A 16,085-nucleotide genomic window follows, 5' to 3' on the forward strand; every position below is an offset into this window, starting at 1 on the left:
TTACAAATGTGTAAGCGTTACAGTAGTCTTTATCAAGAAAAGTAGTTTCAGGGACATGTTCCTTTGTAATGCATTAGTCCCAACACTGGTCTGTAGTAGTGACAATACCCAACATGAACGTCCCAAATGTCTCACTGGCGCTTTCTCTTTTGACACTCTACCAGGGAGGAAACAGGAATTCAGAGGGTTCTGCAGGTGGATCTGAAAATCGAGAGTTTCCCTGAGCTACCGGGCAGTCGCTGGATGGCCTGGCAGGTTGAATACCCGGCCAGCCGCTCTGCCACGCAGGAAGCTGACACCGAGATCAGACTGGCGCAAGAGAATGTGGTGGGCATCGTGCCCTTGGCCATGGTAAGCTCACCGAAAAACACACACAACTCATTCAATGCCACAATGTACAAATATGTTGTACACAACAATGTCAGTGAAGGAGGTGAAATATGCACTCATAAAATACATTTTACTTTTCCTGTTTGAATATTGGTCATTGTAATGAACTTTTATTTTTTTGCCTTAAATGCCATAAGGCCGAAAAAAAAAAACGTATTCTACACCATCAAGTGAAAATGTTGTAAGGCAGGATGCTGCACCCTTACTCTATTATAAATTTGTTTTCTAAAAATACATTTTAAAATAATTGTAGCGTATTTTCTCGCATTTTAAACAGCACCGGATCAAAAGTCTCACTCCCCCAAAAAATTGCCTTTTGTTATCTATTTTTCTGACATAAGGTGCACAGGACTTCAAGGCGCACACAATTGAGACCACAGTAAGATCTACCATGTGTATTCTATATACAAGTAATGTATGGATCAATGTTAAACATTGTATGTTACGGGAATCAAACATGAGTAGTGGCAGTGACAGCGCTGATATGTTGCCACTAGACCACTAGTCATACGAATGGCATATGAAAGCCATTAGAGTTAATCGCATTATCACACTATTTTAGTTCAAGGTGCCCGAAAAGACTGATTTCCCTAGTGCGTTCTGATAGGTTAAACAGTCTCTCCACTTTTTCACCAGGGAATATTAGAGAATGGAAAAAATAGAAAATCCTTCAACAAAATACTGTACAAGCTCTTTTACATAAGAATATATTTTAAACTACAAGTAGAGGGGGAGAGACTGTTTAACCTATCAGAATGCACTAGGCAAACCAGTGTTTCTGGCACTGTGATTAAATATAGTGTGACATTGACATAAAGTCTAATTCATTTTCTTATGCCATCTGTGAACCTAGTGTTATTTGGTCTCTCACAGCCACTATTTGCTTTGAATTCCTATTGCATACAATCAGTGTTCATTTTACCTGTGAAAAGTGATGAGTCCCGGGGACTCGCATGCTCAAAAATCTATGGGTCCCAACAGAGATCTATGGGTCCCCAAAATTTAGTGTTATCGAGGTTGACATTGTAAATCGGCGACAAATATATAATATAAATCTATATATTCATTCAGTTTTAATCATCACAGTTTATTGGTGATACAAATCAGTTATCACTTCAAGATTTTTCAGTTCACAACAATATTGCACATTATTCAAAATAATATTGCTGAAGTAATTATATGAATCTATATTTTCATTCAGTTTTAATCATAACAGTTAATTGATAATCAAAGCAGTTATCACTTCAGATTTTTCACTTCACAAAAATATTTTACATTATACAAAATAATATTGCTGGAATATTAGTCTATATATTCATGCAGTTTTAATCATTACAGTTAATTGGTAATACAAAGCAAGTTATCACTTCAGATTTTCCAATTCATATATTCTTCGTAGTTTGCTGTCCCGCCACAGTTGTAATGCCTTCTCAAGGTCCAATCCATTATCATCATCCTCATAGCATAACCAGGAATATAATTGAGTCCATTTTGGCAGAAAAGTCCTTGCTAGGAGTATTCTTTTGTTTGTTTTCTTTCGTCGACTCGATGGCTTCAACACACGTCTTTTCTTTGCCTTCGCGATCTTCCGAAGAATTTCTCCGCCGATTTTTTCATGCCGGAACTATTGCCGTTGTTATCACTTTCTGCATTAAGTTTCGACTTATTACTGACACTGAAGAAATTACCAATTTTGTGTTGATTTTCACATAATATTAACTTTTTTCGGAGGCATACTTAGCCTTCACCTTCCCTCGACGACAACCACCACAACAATGACGTAATCTCAAAACAACGAGATCTCGTTTGCCGAGATCGGCGTGCAGACGAAAACTCGAAACCCGAGACCAAAACAAAAATGGCGGATCTGCCTGACGAAAAGTTTGGAGTGCGGTAAATCTAATTGTAATGTAATTGGGTAAAAATGACAATTTATGTCAAAAAAGTTGCGTCCCGGGGACGCACGTTGACTTGACACTATGCGTCCCCAGCAAAAATGATGCGTCTGGGACGCAGGGACGCAAGCGTCCCTGCAATGTTTTTCAATTTTGGTCAGTGAGCTTTATAGATTGATCAATCAATGCACGTACAAAATACCGTTAATATCATAGTATGCAATTTCAACATTATCCACCTCATTCTATGGTTTACAAGATGCACCGGATTGTAAGGCACACTTTCCAATTTCTGGTCGAATTGTGGTTTTTAGGGTTTGCCTTATAGTCCAGAAGATACGGTGTCTTATAATTCATGGTCCACTGTTTTCTTAACCGCTGGGGCACCAAATCCTAGGGTGTGTCTTGGGCCAGTACAGGATAGCGGCACCTCCAAAGAGTTTTTTTGGGTAAGGATTTGCTCCTCTACATGAAACATAAGAACTGGTTTCCTTGGTTACTAGTAGCACAAAAAGCCTTTAGATCTGACTCACATACAGCACCTTCATCATCTGGCCACAGTTGTTTTTCAGTGTAAAGTTTCATAGAATAGAATAGAATATACCTTTATTGTCATTGTTACAAATGGGCTAACATATTGTGACAACGAAATTGGGCATGACACTCCAGTTTTACACATTCATAGTGAGGTATGAGCAAGAAGATAAAGGAACAGAGAAGATAATGTTATAAGACAAGGGGGATAAGGCTATAGTTATAATTTACATGGTATTTACACAAGAAATGTCGGCATGTGGGATGTTACATACAGGGTTGTCGTGATAACGTTGGTATCGTAACGGTTGTGCAATATTGCATTTGGTGCAAAGTCATCATAGTGCAAAAATAGTCAGCATGAAACAGGAAATGGTCAGACATTGTGGAATTTGAGCATTAAATGTAGTGCAGTCGACATGTGCAAGAACAAGACATGAGTAACATTATATTCGTATGAGGTAGTGTTGGCACGAGTTTTCAGCTTTTTTTTTTTTGTGCGGTGTCTGTTTGAGCAGTGAACAAACATAGTGCAGACAGCATGTACGTGAGTACCATTTTACATACGTGTGAGGTAGTTTTTTTGCAACAGTTTTCAGTTTTTTGTGCGGTGTCTGTTTAGGGTGGTAATGGCTGTGGGGAAGAAACTGTCTGTTCGTTTTTGCTTTGTGTGACCTGTAGCGCTTGCCGGAAGGCAGCAGGTCGAAGAGATGGTGGCCGGGGTGAGAAAAGTCCTTGATGATGTTTTCTGCTCTGCTGAGGTAGCGAGAGCAGGCAATGTCCTCCAGACTGGGCAGAGAGCAGCCGACGATTCTCTGGGCTGTTTTGATGATCCTCTGGAGCTTTTTCCTGTCTGCTGCTGTGCACCCAGCATACCACACCGTGATGCAGTATGTTAGGATGCTCTCCACTGTGGCTTTGTAGAAGGACACCTGCAGCTTAGACCTAAGATTTATGGCCCGAGCCCGAACCCGAACCCGAACCCGAGGCAATTTCGGGCCGGGTCGGGCCTGAAATGTCAGTCATACGGTCGGGTCGGGTCGGGTTCGGTCCTGCTTTTTTTTTTTTTTTTTTTTTTTTTTTTTTTTTTAAATTAATTAATAATCATAAATATATGTTCATTAAAAATATATACTTAAACTATGTATGGATACTAGACCAAGGAATACTTGTTATAAAATAAATAATTTGGATAAAACGGAGAAGGAGCTGTAATTGCTTTTAACGGAGCCAGAGCATGCTCTGCTCTGTGCACGTGACGTGACGTGAATGCTGTCCTCTTAATAATCTTCCCCTCCGCAAATTCGCGTGATTTTGTTTAAATAAACGCGTTATATAGACTAGGATCTCCCAATTGTTATAATTGGCTCGCTTTATTGTTTTAATAAGCGTTTTATATAGAATACGATCGCTTTTGTCGGAAGCGTACATTGACGTTGGTGACATTTTCATCCGCGTTAAAAAACGCAATTTGCAGAATAAAATCACGCTTTATTGTTTAAATAAACGCGTTATATAGACTAGGATCTCCCAATTATTATAATTAGCTCGCTTTATTGTTTTAATAAGCGTTTTATATAGAATACGATCAGGGGGGGGGGGGGGAATTTGCATAGGAGTCGGAAAAGGGCACAACACGTCAACATCCCCTCAATGAAAGTGCTGCGCTAAAATCTTAAGGACGTACTACTACTGCTGCTGAGGATTATGGCCCAATGATCAAGTCGTCAAAATGACGGACGCCCTTAAATGTTTTCGCTACCTCAAAAAAAAAAAAACGTCAATGACAGATTGTCGCTTAATGTAACATCTGCAGTGCAGACACAGAAATATAAAAGATGTAAATGTTTATACAGTTTTATTTAACTTAGGCCTAGATGTTGTAACAAAAGGCAGAGTTTAATTTGTTATCATAAATCACCCCTCCTTATAAATAAAATATGTAATTTCGGGCCCCTTTCGGGCCGGGCCAGCAAATCCAGTTAATTAGTCGGGCTCGGTCCGGGTCGGGTTTAATACCCCTCGGGCCTGCGTCGGGCTCGGGTGCTTTTTTTGGCCCGATCTTACCTCTACTGCAGCTGCTGTTTTAGGTTATTTTTCCTGAGCAATCTCAGGAAGTGCAGTCGCTGCTGGGCCTTCCCTACCACCGCTCTGGTGTTTGCAGACCAGGAGAGGTCGTCGGAGATGTGCACGCCCAGGAATTTGAACGAGTGGACTCTCTCTACACAGTCTCCTTTTATGATGAGTGGTGCTGGATTCCTGCCTTTCCTTCTGAAATCCAGAATCAGTTCTTTTGTTTTTGTGGTGTTCAATATGAGGTGGTTTTCCGAACACCACGTTGAAAGTGACTCAACCTCATCCCTGTATGCCGCCTCGTCCCCTTCAGAGATGAGGCCGATCAAGGTGGTATCGTCAGCGAACTTAATGATAGTGTTTGTGGGGTGGGTCGGTGAGCAGTCGGAGCTGTAGAGGGTGAAAAGCAGGGGGCTCAGTGCACAACCTTGGGGGGAGCCAGTGTTCAGTGTTAGGGTGGGAGAGACGTGGGTACCGAGTTTCACCGACTGTGGGCGGTTGGAGAGGAAGACCATTATCCAGTGGCAGATGGAGGGAGAGAGTTCTAGGTGTGCAAGTTTCTCCACCAGGATCTCCGGGATAATGGTGTTGAAGGCAGAGCTGAAGTCCAGGAAGAGCATTCTGACGTAGCTCCCCGGTGATCCAGGTGTTTCAGCACGGTGGGAAGTGCTATGTTTATGGCGTCGTCAGTGGAGCGGTTTGCCCTGTAGGCAAACTGGTGGGGGTCCAGTGTGAGTGGCAGGGAGTTTTTGATGTGCCGGGACACTAACCTCTCGAAGCACTTCATGACCACAGGCGTAAGAGCTACAGGCCTGTAGTCGTTGAGGCTTTCCACTGCTGACTTTTTGGGGATGGGAATGATGGTGGAGGTTTTAAGGCAAGGTGGGACGGTCGCCTGTGACAGGGACCGGTTGAAGATGGTGGTGAAGACCCCAGCCAGTGGATTGGAACAGTCCCTGAGTACCCTCCCTGGTACTCCATCCGGGCCAGTTGCCTTCCTGGGGTTTATGGTATTCAGCGCACGCCTAACTTCGTGCTCCTGAAATGTGAGGGAGTTGCTGCTGGTTGTTGGTGGGTGTGATGTGGCTGTTTGTGGCCTACCAGCTTCAAAGCGAGCGAAGAACTGATTAAGGTCCTCAGCTAGTGAAGCCTCAGCCTCAACAGTTGCCAGGTTGTGGCCTCTGAAGTTGGTGATGTGTTGGAGGCCCTGCCACATCCTCCTCGGGTCATTTCCAGCGAAGAGGTGCTCGATCCTCCTTGTGTAGGCTGCTTTTGCTTCCTTGATGCCTCTCTTCAGGTCAGCCCTGGCCACCCCGTAAAGAGCCTTGTCTCCAGACCTGAAGGCGGTGTTGCGGTGTTTGAGGAGGGTGCGCACCTCGCTGGACATCCAGGGTTTTTGATTTGGGTAGTTTTTGATTTTTTTATATACTGTGACTTCATCCGTGCAGTAACGGATGTAGGATAAAAGTAACGGATGTAGGATAAAAATCTTGCTCTTCAGAGATAAGCTGAATTTTGGCATTCACAGCGGTGTGTTAAAATACTGATACTAGATCCTAAAACACTGAGGAAAACTATTTCCTTTCAAAATATTGAGTTTTTACACAAGAGTAAAAATGCCACTGTTGTACTGTAATGAATCTTACCTTTAAACGTGATAAATTCACATCGTAGCAAAGCAATAGCACAGTTTAGTCTCCCATAGGTTCATGTCAGCCTCAAGGTAAGAAATTAAACTCAGAAAATAACAGTTATTTAATTCATTACACTTTTAAATACAATTTTGAATAGTCAATGGGACATTTACTTGCCAATCAACTGAATGTGACAAAAAATGATAAAAATCCACACAGAATAACTTCAAATTAACACAGGGTTTGCATGGGTGCTTGAAATATTTTTACACAATTATAAAAATATATTTATCTGTGTGCTATTGACCTCATTTATCCTCCCCAATTTGAGTGCTTGTGAGAACGAGGTACAAATGTCTTAATGAGCAAAATAAAGAACAACTTTTCACGACTAACTATCTTTGCTGTTTGAATACATTTGGAACGCTTTGAGGTCACTTCTTGTTCCATCGGAATGGGAGGAATCCAACTTCTCACCTGTCTGGAAAGCAGCAGTATTTTTCAGATGCACAAATATTTTCATGATTTACTCTAGATCTAAACATCATATGTCTTGATAAATGCACACGCAGTATTTGAAATAGCATGTGTAAATCGCAGATATATTTTTGGATCTTCAAAATACACTATTCATACATGATAACCTCTTTTAACGGTACTGGAGGAATTGAAAAACTAGGTTTGGTAGTCCTCAACGGGATTTGCAAATTCTAAAAAATACAAAATGTGAGAAAATGGAACATGTTTTTTTATGGCATAATAACTATGTATATATGTCATTGGTATACTCCAATCAATTTCTGAATTAAGGCATTTTGAAGACAGTCTGTCTTGTCTGTAACCGTCTGAGCTGTGATGTCATGTAAAGAACACCAGCACCCCTACCATATTCGTTTACATGTTAGTAGAAAAGGTTTTGAATGTTTCAAGCAAAATTTTTGTAGTTTTTTGGGAGAATGCCTTGGCGTTGTGTCACAGGTGTGTGCGGCAATGGTATAACAAATGGCAAGCAAACGAAGCAACTCGGACAAAACAGTCAAAAGTCCCCCAGCGACACGGAAAGCAAAGTTCCAATTACTTCAAGCGGAAATGAACGTTATGCATTCGCTGATTGCTACAACCACCGTCTGTCTTTCAACGGGACGCACCTTTTTTTTTTTCGATTTTTTTTTCGATCCGGTGACGTCACAGCTCTAGGGGATATGAGGTCAAACTATTTACTAATTTTTTTTCTTGAAATCGATGGCGCATGGAATATTTCGGAACATATCTGCATTATTGTGTGGAGGAACAATATACGTTCTGAGCCTTATTAGTTGTAATTGCTTCAGCAAAGCACGACTACATTGCCAAGTGCTGTAAGCACAGGGCAATGTAGTTGTGCTAATCCCGAATATATTATATTATCCCCACAGAACCAAGTTAAAAATTACAAATACATCTAAAAACGTTATGCTAACTCATAATGCTAACAACTCAACGCTACCGGTTCTCTACCAACATCTGCCAGATCAATCACAACTCTTCCAATTGCCGCGGGAATTGTCTAGTTGAAAAATAAAATGGTATTTTGTTGTCCCTTAAAAAGTGCTTGAACTTGGCCAAGAAAAAGGCATACAAACCCTGTTCACAATACTTATTATTCATAACAAGGGAAGCGGAAGTGGCACGCAAGCGCGCGAAATGTGGCGGGTCCTAAATGCCGTATTTTGAAGTCGAGTCGAAGTTTTTGTTTTGTTTTGTTTTACTCAATAATTGAACTGAGTTTTTGATTTATTTGATATGGCGCCTAGAAAGGCAGTTTCTAAACCATGTTTTTGCGGTGCCGTGGACCATGGAGCAATGATCCAGTGCAGTCACTGCAAACACTATATACATTACGAGTGCTCTGGACTGTCAGTTCAGGACCTAAGCCTCGCGATACAAGATAAGCTAGCTATTTACATCAGCAAGTCCTGCGTCCCCGGCTTATCCGCTGATGATAAGGATTCTTACGCCTCTCTGAGTAGCTCTGGAACGGTGTTCACCTACGTGGATAGCACTCCGGTGCCTCTATCCGGGTCGTCTGGGCCGTGCGGCGCCCTGAACTTCGCTGATTTGGTCTCCACTGTCCGTGAAACCGTGAAGGCCATGGTACCATTTTTGGTCCGAGAGATCATGACGCAGATGATGCCAGAAGTTGCCAGAATGTCGACTAGCCTAATGGAGGAAATGCTAGCAAAGGAGGCTAGGAAGCATAATCTCGTGGTGGTTGGAGCAAAGACACATCGAGAAAATGGTGAAGCTGTCCAGGATACCCAGCTCTTTCAGGAAGTCGCCGAAGCAGTCCCGGGAGTAGAGAAACAGGACATTGTGGAAGTTTTTCGTGATGGAAGGCTGAGGAATGATGGTAAACCCAGGATTGTGAAGATCCGATTCCGGAATACAAGATCAAGGCTGGCGTTTCTCCGTGGATTCAATCGGGTGAAAAGTACCTTTCCGACGTTGTCTTCTGGATTTGTTCGTCCAGATATGACACCAAAAGAAAGGGAACACGACAGGGAACTACAGGACGAACTTAAGCGCCGTCGGGACGAAGGCGAAGTAAACATTATTATACGGGACGGGAAAATTATTGTCAAGCCGGGAAATGCCTAAGGTCGCCTTCGCCTTTATTGAACAGCCCCTTGATTCATCTCATTAATGCCCAATGTTTGACTTCTAAGGCAGATGACTTGGTCTCGTACATCAATTTCTACACCCCTGATATTTTGGCAATTACAGAAACTTGGTACTCCCCTGGTGACACAGGGCCAACTATAGAGAAATATCAGACCATTAGAACTGACCATAAAAATGCCCAACATGGAGGAGTTTTGCTCATGGTTTGTCATGGTATAACTGTGTTTTCTGTCGCTAATTATCAATTCGATAGAATTGAGTTATTGAGATGTGATATTCTTATTTCTGGGGTGAAGCTGAGAATAGTGCTTGTATATCGCTCTGGTCTGAGCTCTTTTCAGGCCAACGTCGCTATGTTCGAACATCTGAATTCTATTTTTGATACTAAATAGCAAATTCTACTTATGGGTGATTTTAACTTTCCTGACCTTCACCACAGTTTTCTTCAAAATTCTGATACTAATCTAACTTCAATGTTCAAAAACTTGGTTTCAAATGCAGGTTTCTTTCAGCATGTCGATAAACCAACCAGGGGGTCCAACGTATTAGACCTTGTGTTTTCCACTGACAGATATCTGATTAAAAACATTGACGTTGGGCCGAGTTTCTCTACCAGTGATCACGATTCTGTTACTTTCCAACTTAACCTGGCTCTTAAAAAAGACACTGCTGCTCAGAATTACATAAATCTTAAAGACTGTGATCTACATGGCATGAGATACTTTCTGTCTAGTGTCAACTGGTACCTCTTATTTGATAATTGTGGGAATATTGAAGAAATGTGGGCAATATTTAAATCTGTTGATATCTGTATACGTACCCTCAGTTGCTGTTACTCCTCACGTCAACCGTGATATAGCTGAATTGCATAGGCGAAAGCAGTTTATTCACAAGCTTTATAAACGTGATCAGTTGGCATACTTGGAAAGTTACCAAGATGCTTCAAGGGAACTGCGGAGGGCCATCAGGCGGGAAAGGGTGGCTGAGGAAAATAAAGTTTTAGAGGCTAATAATACTCGTAAATTCTTTTCATACATCAACCGTAAACTAATTTCTAGGGCATCTATTCCCAACCTGAAGGCATATGACGGTACCGTTGCTACAGATAATGCTGACAATGTCCGTATATTAAATGATCAGTATGCCAGTGTTTTTGGTCGTGACAATGGTGTTTCACCCGACTTTCCCAGCAGAACTTCAGCTGTTCTAAATTCTGTGGAACTTTCAAAGGAGTTAATTCATAGATACTTGATAAAACTTCCCAGCAAATTTTCACCCGACCCTGACAAAATTCCAAATTTCTTGCTTAAAAAGCTAGCTGACTTTTTATGTGAACCATTATTTTACCTGTTCTCTAGATCTTTTGAGGATTCACAGCTGCCTGAGGACTGGCTTAGTGCTATTGTCATACCGATCTTTAAAGGGGGGAGCACAACAAGTGCAGCCAACTATAGACCAGTTAGCTTGACTAGCTGCGTCTGTAAAGTGTTTGAGAAAATTATCTCAGATGCCATATGGAAATGTATACAGGAGCACAATCTTTTTACGTTTAAACAACATGGGTTTAGGTCCGGACATTCTACCATGACTAACTTAATAGCTCATTTGAATAATATTACCAGTATGTTTTTGTTCACAATATGGCTGGTCATGTTGTTTACTTAGACTTTTGCAAGGCTTTTGATAAAGTGTCTCATAACATGGATAACAGCATATTTGTCAAATCGTAAACAATGCGTAAAAATTGATGATGTTCTTTCAGCGTGTTTGGAAGTTTGTAGTGGGGTACCGCAGGGCTCAGTACTAGGACCATTATTATTTCTGTTTTTTGTGAACGACCTACCTGAGGCCATTGAAAGTAGTGACATCTCAATTTTTGCCGATGATGCTAAACTGTCGGCTTTCTTACCAAAAACCCAGGTTACAGGAACAATTGATTCTCTCCAAAATGACATTAAATCAGTTTTTCTTTGGTCCGAAAAGTGGCAACTGCATTTGTCATCTCATAAATGCTTAGCACAGTCGTTTTTACATGGTTCTGTTCCGCTGTATAACATTAATGATAATGATTTGCATGTTGTTACTGAACATAAGGATCTGGGTGTCACTCTTACTTCAAACTTAAAGTTTATCACGCATATCGCCAAAATTACCAACAAAGCCAATAACATAGCATCAAACATTTACAGAAACTTTTACAACAAGAACCCAGCATTCTTAGTTCGAATGTTTTGCGTTTATGTTAGACCCGGGTTAGAATATAACAGCGTTGTGTGGAACCCTTACTTACTCAAGGACATTAACCTACTGGAAGGAGTTCAACGACGGTATACGAAGCTGATACCTGGGATGCACAGCTTGTCATATCCGGAAAGACTACAAAGACTGAACTTGGACTTTTTGGAGCTCCGTAGAATTCGATTTGATTTAATTTTTGTGTTCAAAGTACTGCATGGAATGATCGATGTGCTTTTTGATCAATTTTTTGAGTTCTGTCGTGTTGATGGTTTACGTGGTCACAGATATAAGTTACGGGTGCCTAGACCTACCAGCAACTTGCATGGAAACTTTATTTCTTTCAGGATACCAAAAATTTGGAATTTTTTGCCTGACCGGGTTATTAGTGCAAATACGGTGCAAACCTTTAAGCAAAGGTTGGCAGAAACAGATCTGTCAAATTTCCTTAGGGGAGGGGGCATAAGGTGACCATATTTGGCCATGCTCACTCTCAGCATTAGTTTTTTTTATTTTATTTATTTTTTTTTTTTCTGTCATGTTTTGATTAATGTATCCAACAATATCTTCAATAAACATTTCTAACAGGAACAGTACAGTATAGTGATATCTAGACAAATTTCAACATCCTCGAAGGGGAATACCACTTGTAAGGCCCCTTCTCAAGGTTTCTTTTTTCTTCACGCTGAGATTTTGAGTTTTTCCTTGCCCGCATGTTGGTTTAGGATCAGGCAATGGTGTAATTGTAGTCCTGTTCAGTCCTTTGAGACATTATGTGATTAAGGGCTATACTAATAAATGTGACATGACTTGACATAATTTTCATGTTTTGTTTTTATTTTTTTGTTGCTTTAGGAGCCATTCTCTTTAATGCAAAGTTAGGACTGTAGAAATCGGAGACTGACTGTTCTTTGTAAGTTTACCAAGCATTAAGACAGGAACATATCTCTTTTTGGGTCCCAGTCAGCCTCCGAAGGGGTCCGGCACCCTCGGGATAAGCCTGAAGTTGCCTCTCCCTCTGCGGGTGAAAGTCGCTCCGTTGGGTCGATAAACGTTTGAAGCTCACGATACGAGTCGCCAGCTTTGTAGCGCGATCAAGGAAAGAACGGCTTGCCACTTCCACGATGTGCACTCGCTTGAAAAATGAGCAGCGTCTAAGAAAGAGATCAGCTCTGATTACTAAAACAAATCAAGCTTCCCTTTTCTATTTCTGAGCCCCGTGCTCCAAACATGACTGCATTTTTGCAGGGCCTATAGCGGTAAAACATAACAGACGCCTGTGGGTGGCTTTGTTGGAGGCGGCGGCGTAGCCACGGCGACGTGTTCTCTGGATAATTGAAACGACGCTTTTAACGCTGTATTGTTCGTCTCGCTTTTACTCCCTCCTTTCATTTCGCTATGTATCAATTGCCTGCTCGCTCTAAGAATATAAAACATGCGCCCACACTAGCTGCCATTTAAAAAGAAAATCTACAATCATTTGAATTACCGTACTTTCAGGACTATAAGGCGCATCCAAAACCCCCAAATAGATTATAGATTTTGAATGTATGCCTTATATGCGTTATATGCAGGCAAACTCATAAACGCGAAACCATATTTGTGCCTTTTTTAATTTAAATTCACTATTTTTACTGGGTTTTCCATCAAAAACTAAATAAAAATCCCGCCCCAAACAAAGCCAAAGACCAACAGGCAAAAATTGTTGAACTTCATGTGAAAGCAAAAAAACATGCTCATTTTATCTACTTGTAAGTCATGATTGCACAAAATCGTGAAAAATTACAATTAAAAATAAATAAATAAATAAATGTAAACCCCCAAAAAAGTGCTGAGGTCATGGGATCAAATCCACCAACCAGCCTTTCTGTGCGGAGTTTGCATTATCTCCGTGTGCTTGCGTGGGTTTATTCCAGGCACTGCGGTTTCCTCCCACATTCCAAGAACATGCATGTCAGGTTAATTGGCTGGTCCAAATTTTCCCTAGGTGTGAATGACGAATGAGTTGTCTGTCTCTGTGTGCCCCGCGACTGGCTGGCAACCAGTTAATGGTGTCCCCTGTCCACTGCCCGAAGATAGCTGGGACTCAGCCCCAAATGTATAACTGCCTGGTGACTATAGGCATTTTTGGCAAAGCATGTGTCCAGGAGAGAAAGCTCTGCACCGCTGCGTCTATGCGCGCCACATACTCCAGCTTATGAATGACCTATATTTCATGTTGACAATTTCTGTCTATTGTTTGTTAATGCTACATCCATTGCAACCTGACCATCCATTTATTTTATTTTACATTTGTAATTTATCTCATCTCATATTATAGTTTAATTGTTTCATATTTTATTCTTTATTCTATTGTTTGTCAATGCAACATCTACTCCACCCTGGTCATTCTGGAAGGGGGATTAACCCATGTGCAGTCCTTTCTCAAGGTTTCTTCATTTTCCTCATGCTGCAGTTTTCGAGGTTTTCCTTGCCCTCATGTAGGTTTTCGATCTGGGGATGGTGTGATAGTAGTCCGTAGTTTTCAATAGTCTGTAGTTTGTGCATCCCTTTGAGACTCCTTGTGAACAAGGGCTATATAAATAAACATGACTTGACTTGTCACGGTACCAGGTATATTTTAGAAATTGGGAAAAAAAGTGATTCAAAATGGGATAAGATTTCCTTTCCCTATTTCTCAGGTCAACTAAAGTAACACTTTGTCGATATGTGCAGTCAAGCATTGTTTTAAGTCTTTCAGAAAGACCAAATTACTTGCTACAATACATTTCTCTTTATTCAGTTCAGGAGGACCAAATTATCTCCCCCAATGCCTTTCTCTTTATTCATTTCAGAGCGACCAACTTACTTCTCACAATACGTTGGTTTCATTCGGTCCAGAATCTCTTGCGCTCCGTAACGACTTTGCATGTGGGCGAAACAATTCTGTATTTCAGTGGTCCCCAGACTTTTCTTTACTACGGACCGGTTTAAAGTTTGACAATTTTCTCGCGTCCCGGCACAATAATATCATCAACAATGTGATACTGTGACCAAAATAGTATAATTATGAGCTAAAAACAAATGCCTTTTTATGTGTTGTCTCTATCACGAAGGGTCTAGTTGATAGGAACCTGCACGCTCCCCGCCAGGATCCAAATTCAATTCCGGTTGCATCTTATGTTACGCAATTCTGATGAATGTGTACTAGGACTGATCAACAAATACACAAGTATTCTCCTTTTTCATGCAACTCTAGCCTTTACTGGAATTTTTCAATTCGATGCGCCTTATAGTATGGTGCGCCTTACATACGATAACATATCACAAAATACTTTTTTTCGGGGTGAACCGTACAGTGTGGAAAATACGGTAAATAACCACCCCCCCACACACACACACGCACCCACACACACACAAGTTTTGCCAATGAACTTAAAAAAGACTGCTTAAAAAAGAAATGACGACACATTTTATTTAAGTGGCTTTAGGGGATGGCTGTGGGAGAACATTGACACAGAAGTAATTCCACTATTGTGCCTTTAAAATGAATTCTTTGAATGATAGCGCGCTCCTGCTACGTTTCACATAAATAGTCATCAATCAATTCCAACACTGTCTGCGTTTTCTCTTATTATTCCCTGCCTTTCACGTCAAGACGGGATTTTTATGGTTTTCTATAAATCATGCAGGTTGTTATCATTGTGGCGTAATCCGTCTTGGTTATCGGATATTACAAACAATTTGCTAAAGCTGGCAAAATCAATTAGGAGGCAGGATAATCTGGGGAGCGGATCACAAAGAAGATGAATAGTGCTTCCTGTGTATTATAACATTTGATGCATGTATGAAAAGGTCGGATTTGGTTCCAGGTGCATGTTATAACTTCCTATATTGGCACCACTGCAGCAGTTTTGGATCAATTTCCCCGCTGAATTCTATAAATGTTTCTATAAAAAGTGTCTCGGGCTACAAAATATATGGAAGCTAATGCCAGCTTTTGTCGTATTGTAAATATTCAAAAGAAGTAGTCATATTTTTTTTTTTCGTTTTACAATAGAAAAGTGCATTAAACATTTGACTTAACTGGTTATGGACGACATTCAGTCCATAACCAGTTAAGTCAAATGTTTCTGAATTCTTTAAAGAGAAGCCTCTCACTGCTTTTTTATTTTAATGGAGAAAATGTTTCCCTAATGTTATTACTGAAGACACAGTCCATTCTCGTCAAAGTTGTTTATTTGCAGGTCGCATGTAACCTGACATTAAATGCCACCACATCTATGAAAGGCAATACAGCAGGAGATCTTGCATATACACAACGGTTGCCTTATATGGACAAGTAATACTAACCAGTATCTGTATTAGAAGTGCGCGTTATTGCGGCATTGATAATGGCGAATATTGGTTGTCTGCTAATGGAGTGCCTTTCATGACTCAAATTTTGAGGAAAAAATATTATTGCCATTCTTAAAAGTACTTCTTTAAAATATTGCTCTTTCTCTTGTGGGTATCAGCATCCTCGGTGGGTCTATTCAGGGGTACAGAAAAGGAGGTTTGTTCGTATCTTGGATTCAGGATAATCTGTGTGGTTTTCATCCTGGACATGGAACAACAGACCAGTTCTACATTCTTTGTAGTGTCCTCGGGGTTGGTTGGGAGGTCACATATCCAATCTTCTTGT

The 16,085-nt window shown here is 40.8% G+C and overlaps 1 protein-coding gene across 1 annotated transcript in view; it reads left to right on the plus strand.

Annotated features, from left to right (window-relative positions):
• The window catches only part of LOC148365053 (transmembrane protein 132C), a 323,103-nt gene that overhangs the window by 198,968 nt on the left and 108,050 nt on the right, over window positions 1-16,085 (plus strand). Inside the window, exon 6 of the mRNA XM_088335454.1 lies at window positions 165-351. Within this exon, the coding sequence (XP_088191580.1) occupies window positions 165-351 (187 nt within the window). The remainder of the gene's footprint in view (window positions 1-164; window positions 352-16,085) is intronic.

The sequence above is a fragment of the Urocampus carinirostris genome, chromosome 5 (assembly GCF_059441175.1).
Source record: "Urocampus carinirostris isolate Australia breed hairy pipefish chromosome 5, RoL_Ucar_1.0, whole genome shotgun sequence".
Taxonomy (NCBI): domain Eukaryota; kingdom Metazoa; phylum Chordata; class Actinopteri; order Syngnathiformes; family Syngnathidae; genus Urocampus; species Urocampus carinirostris.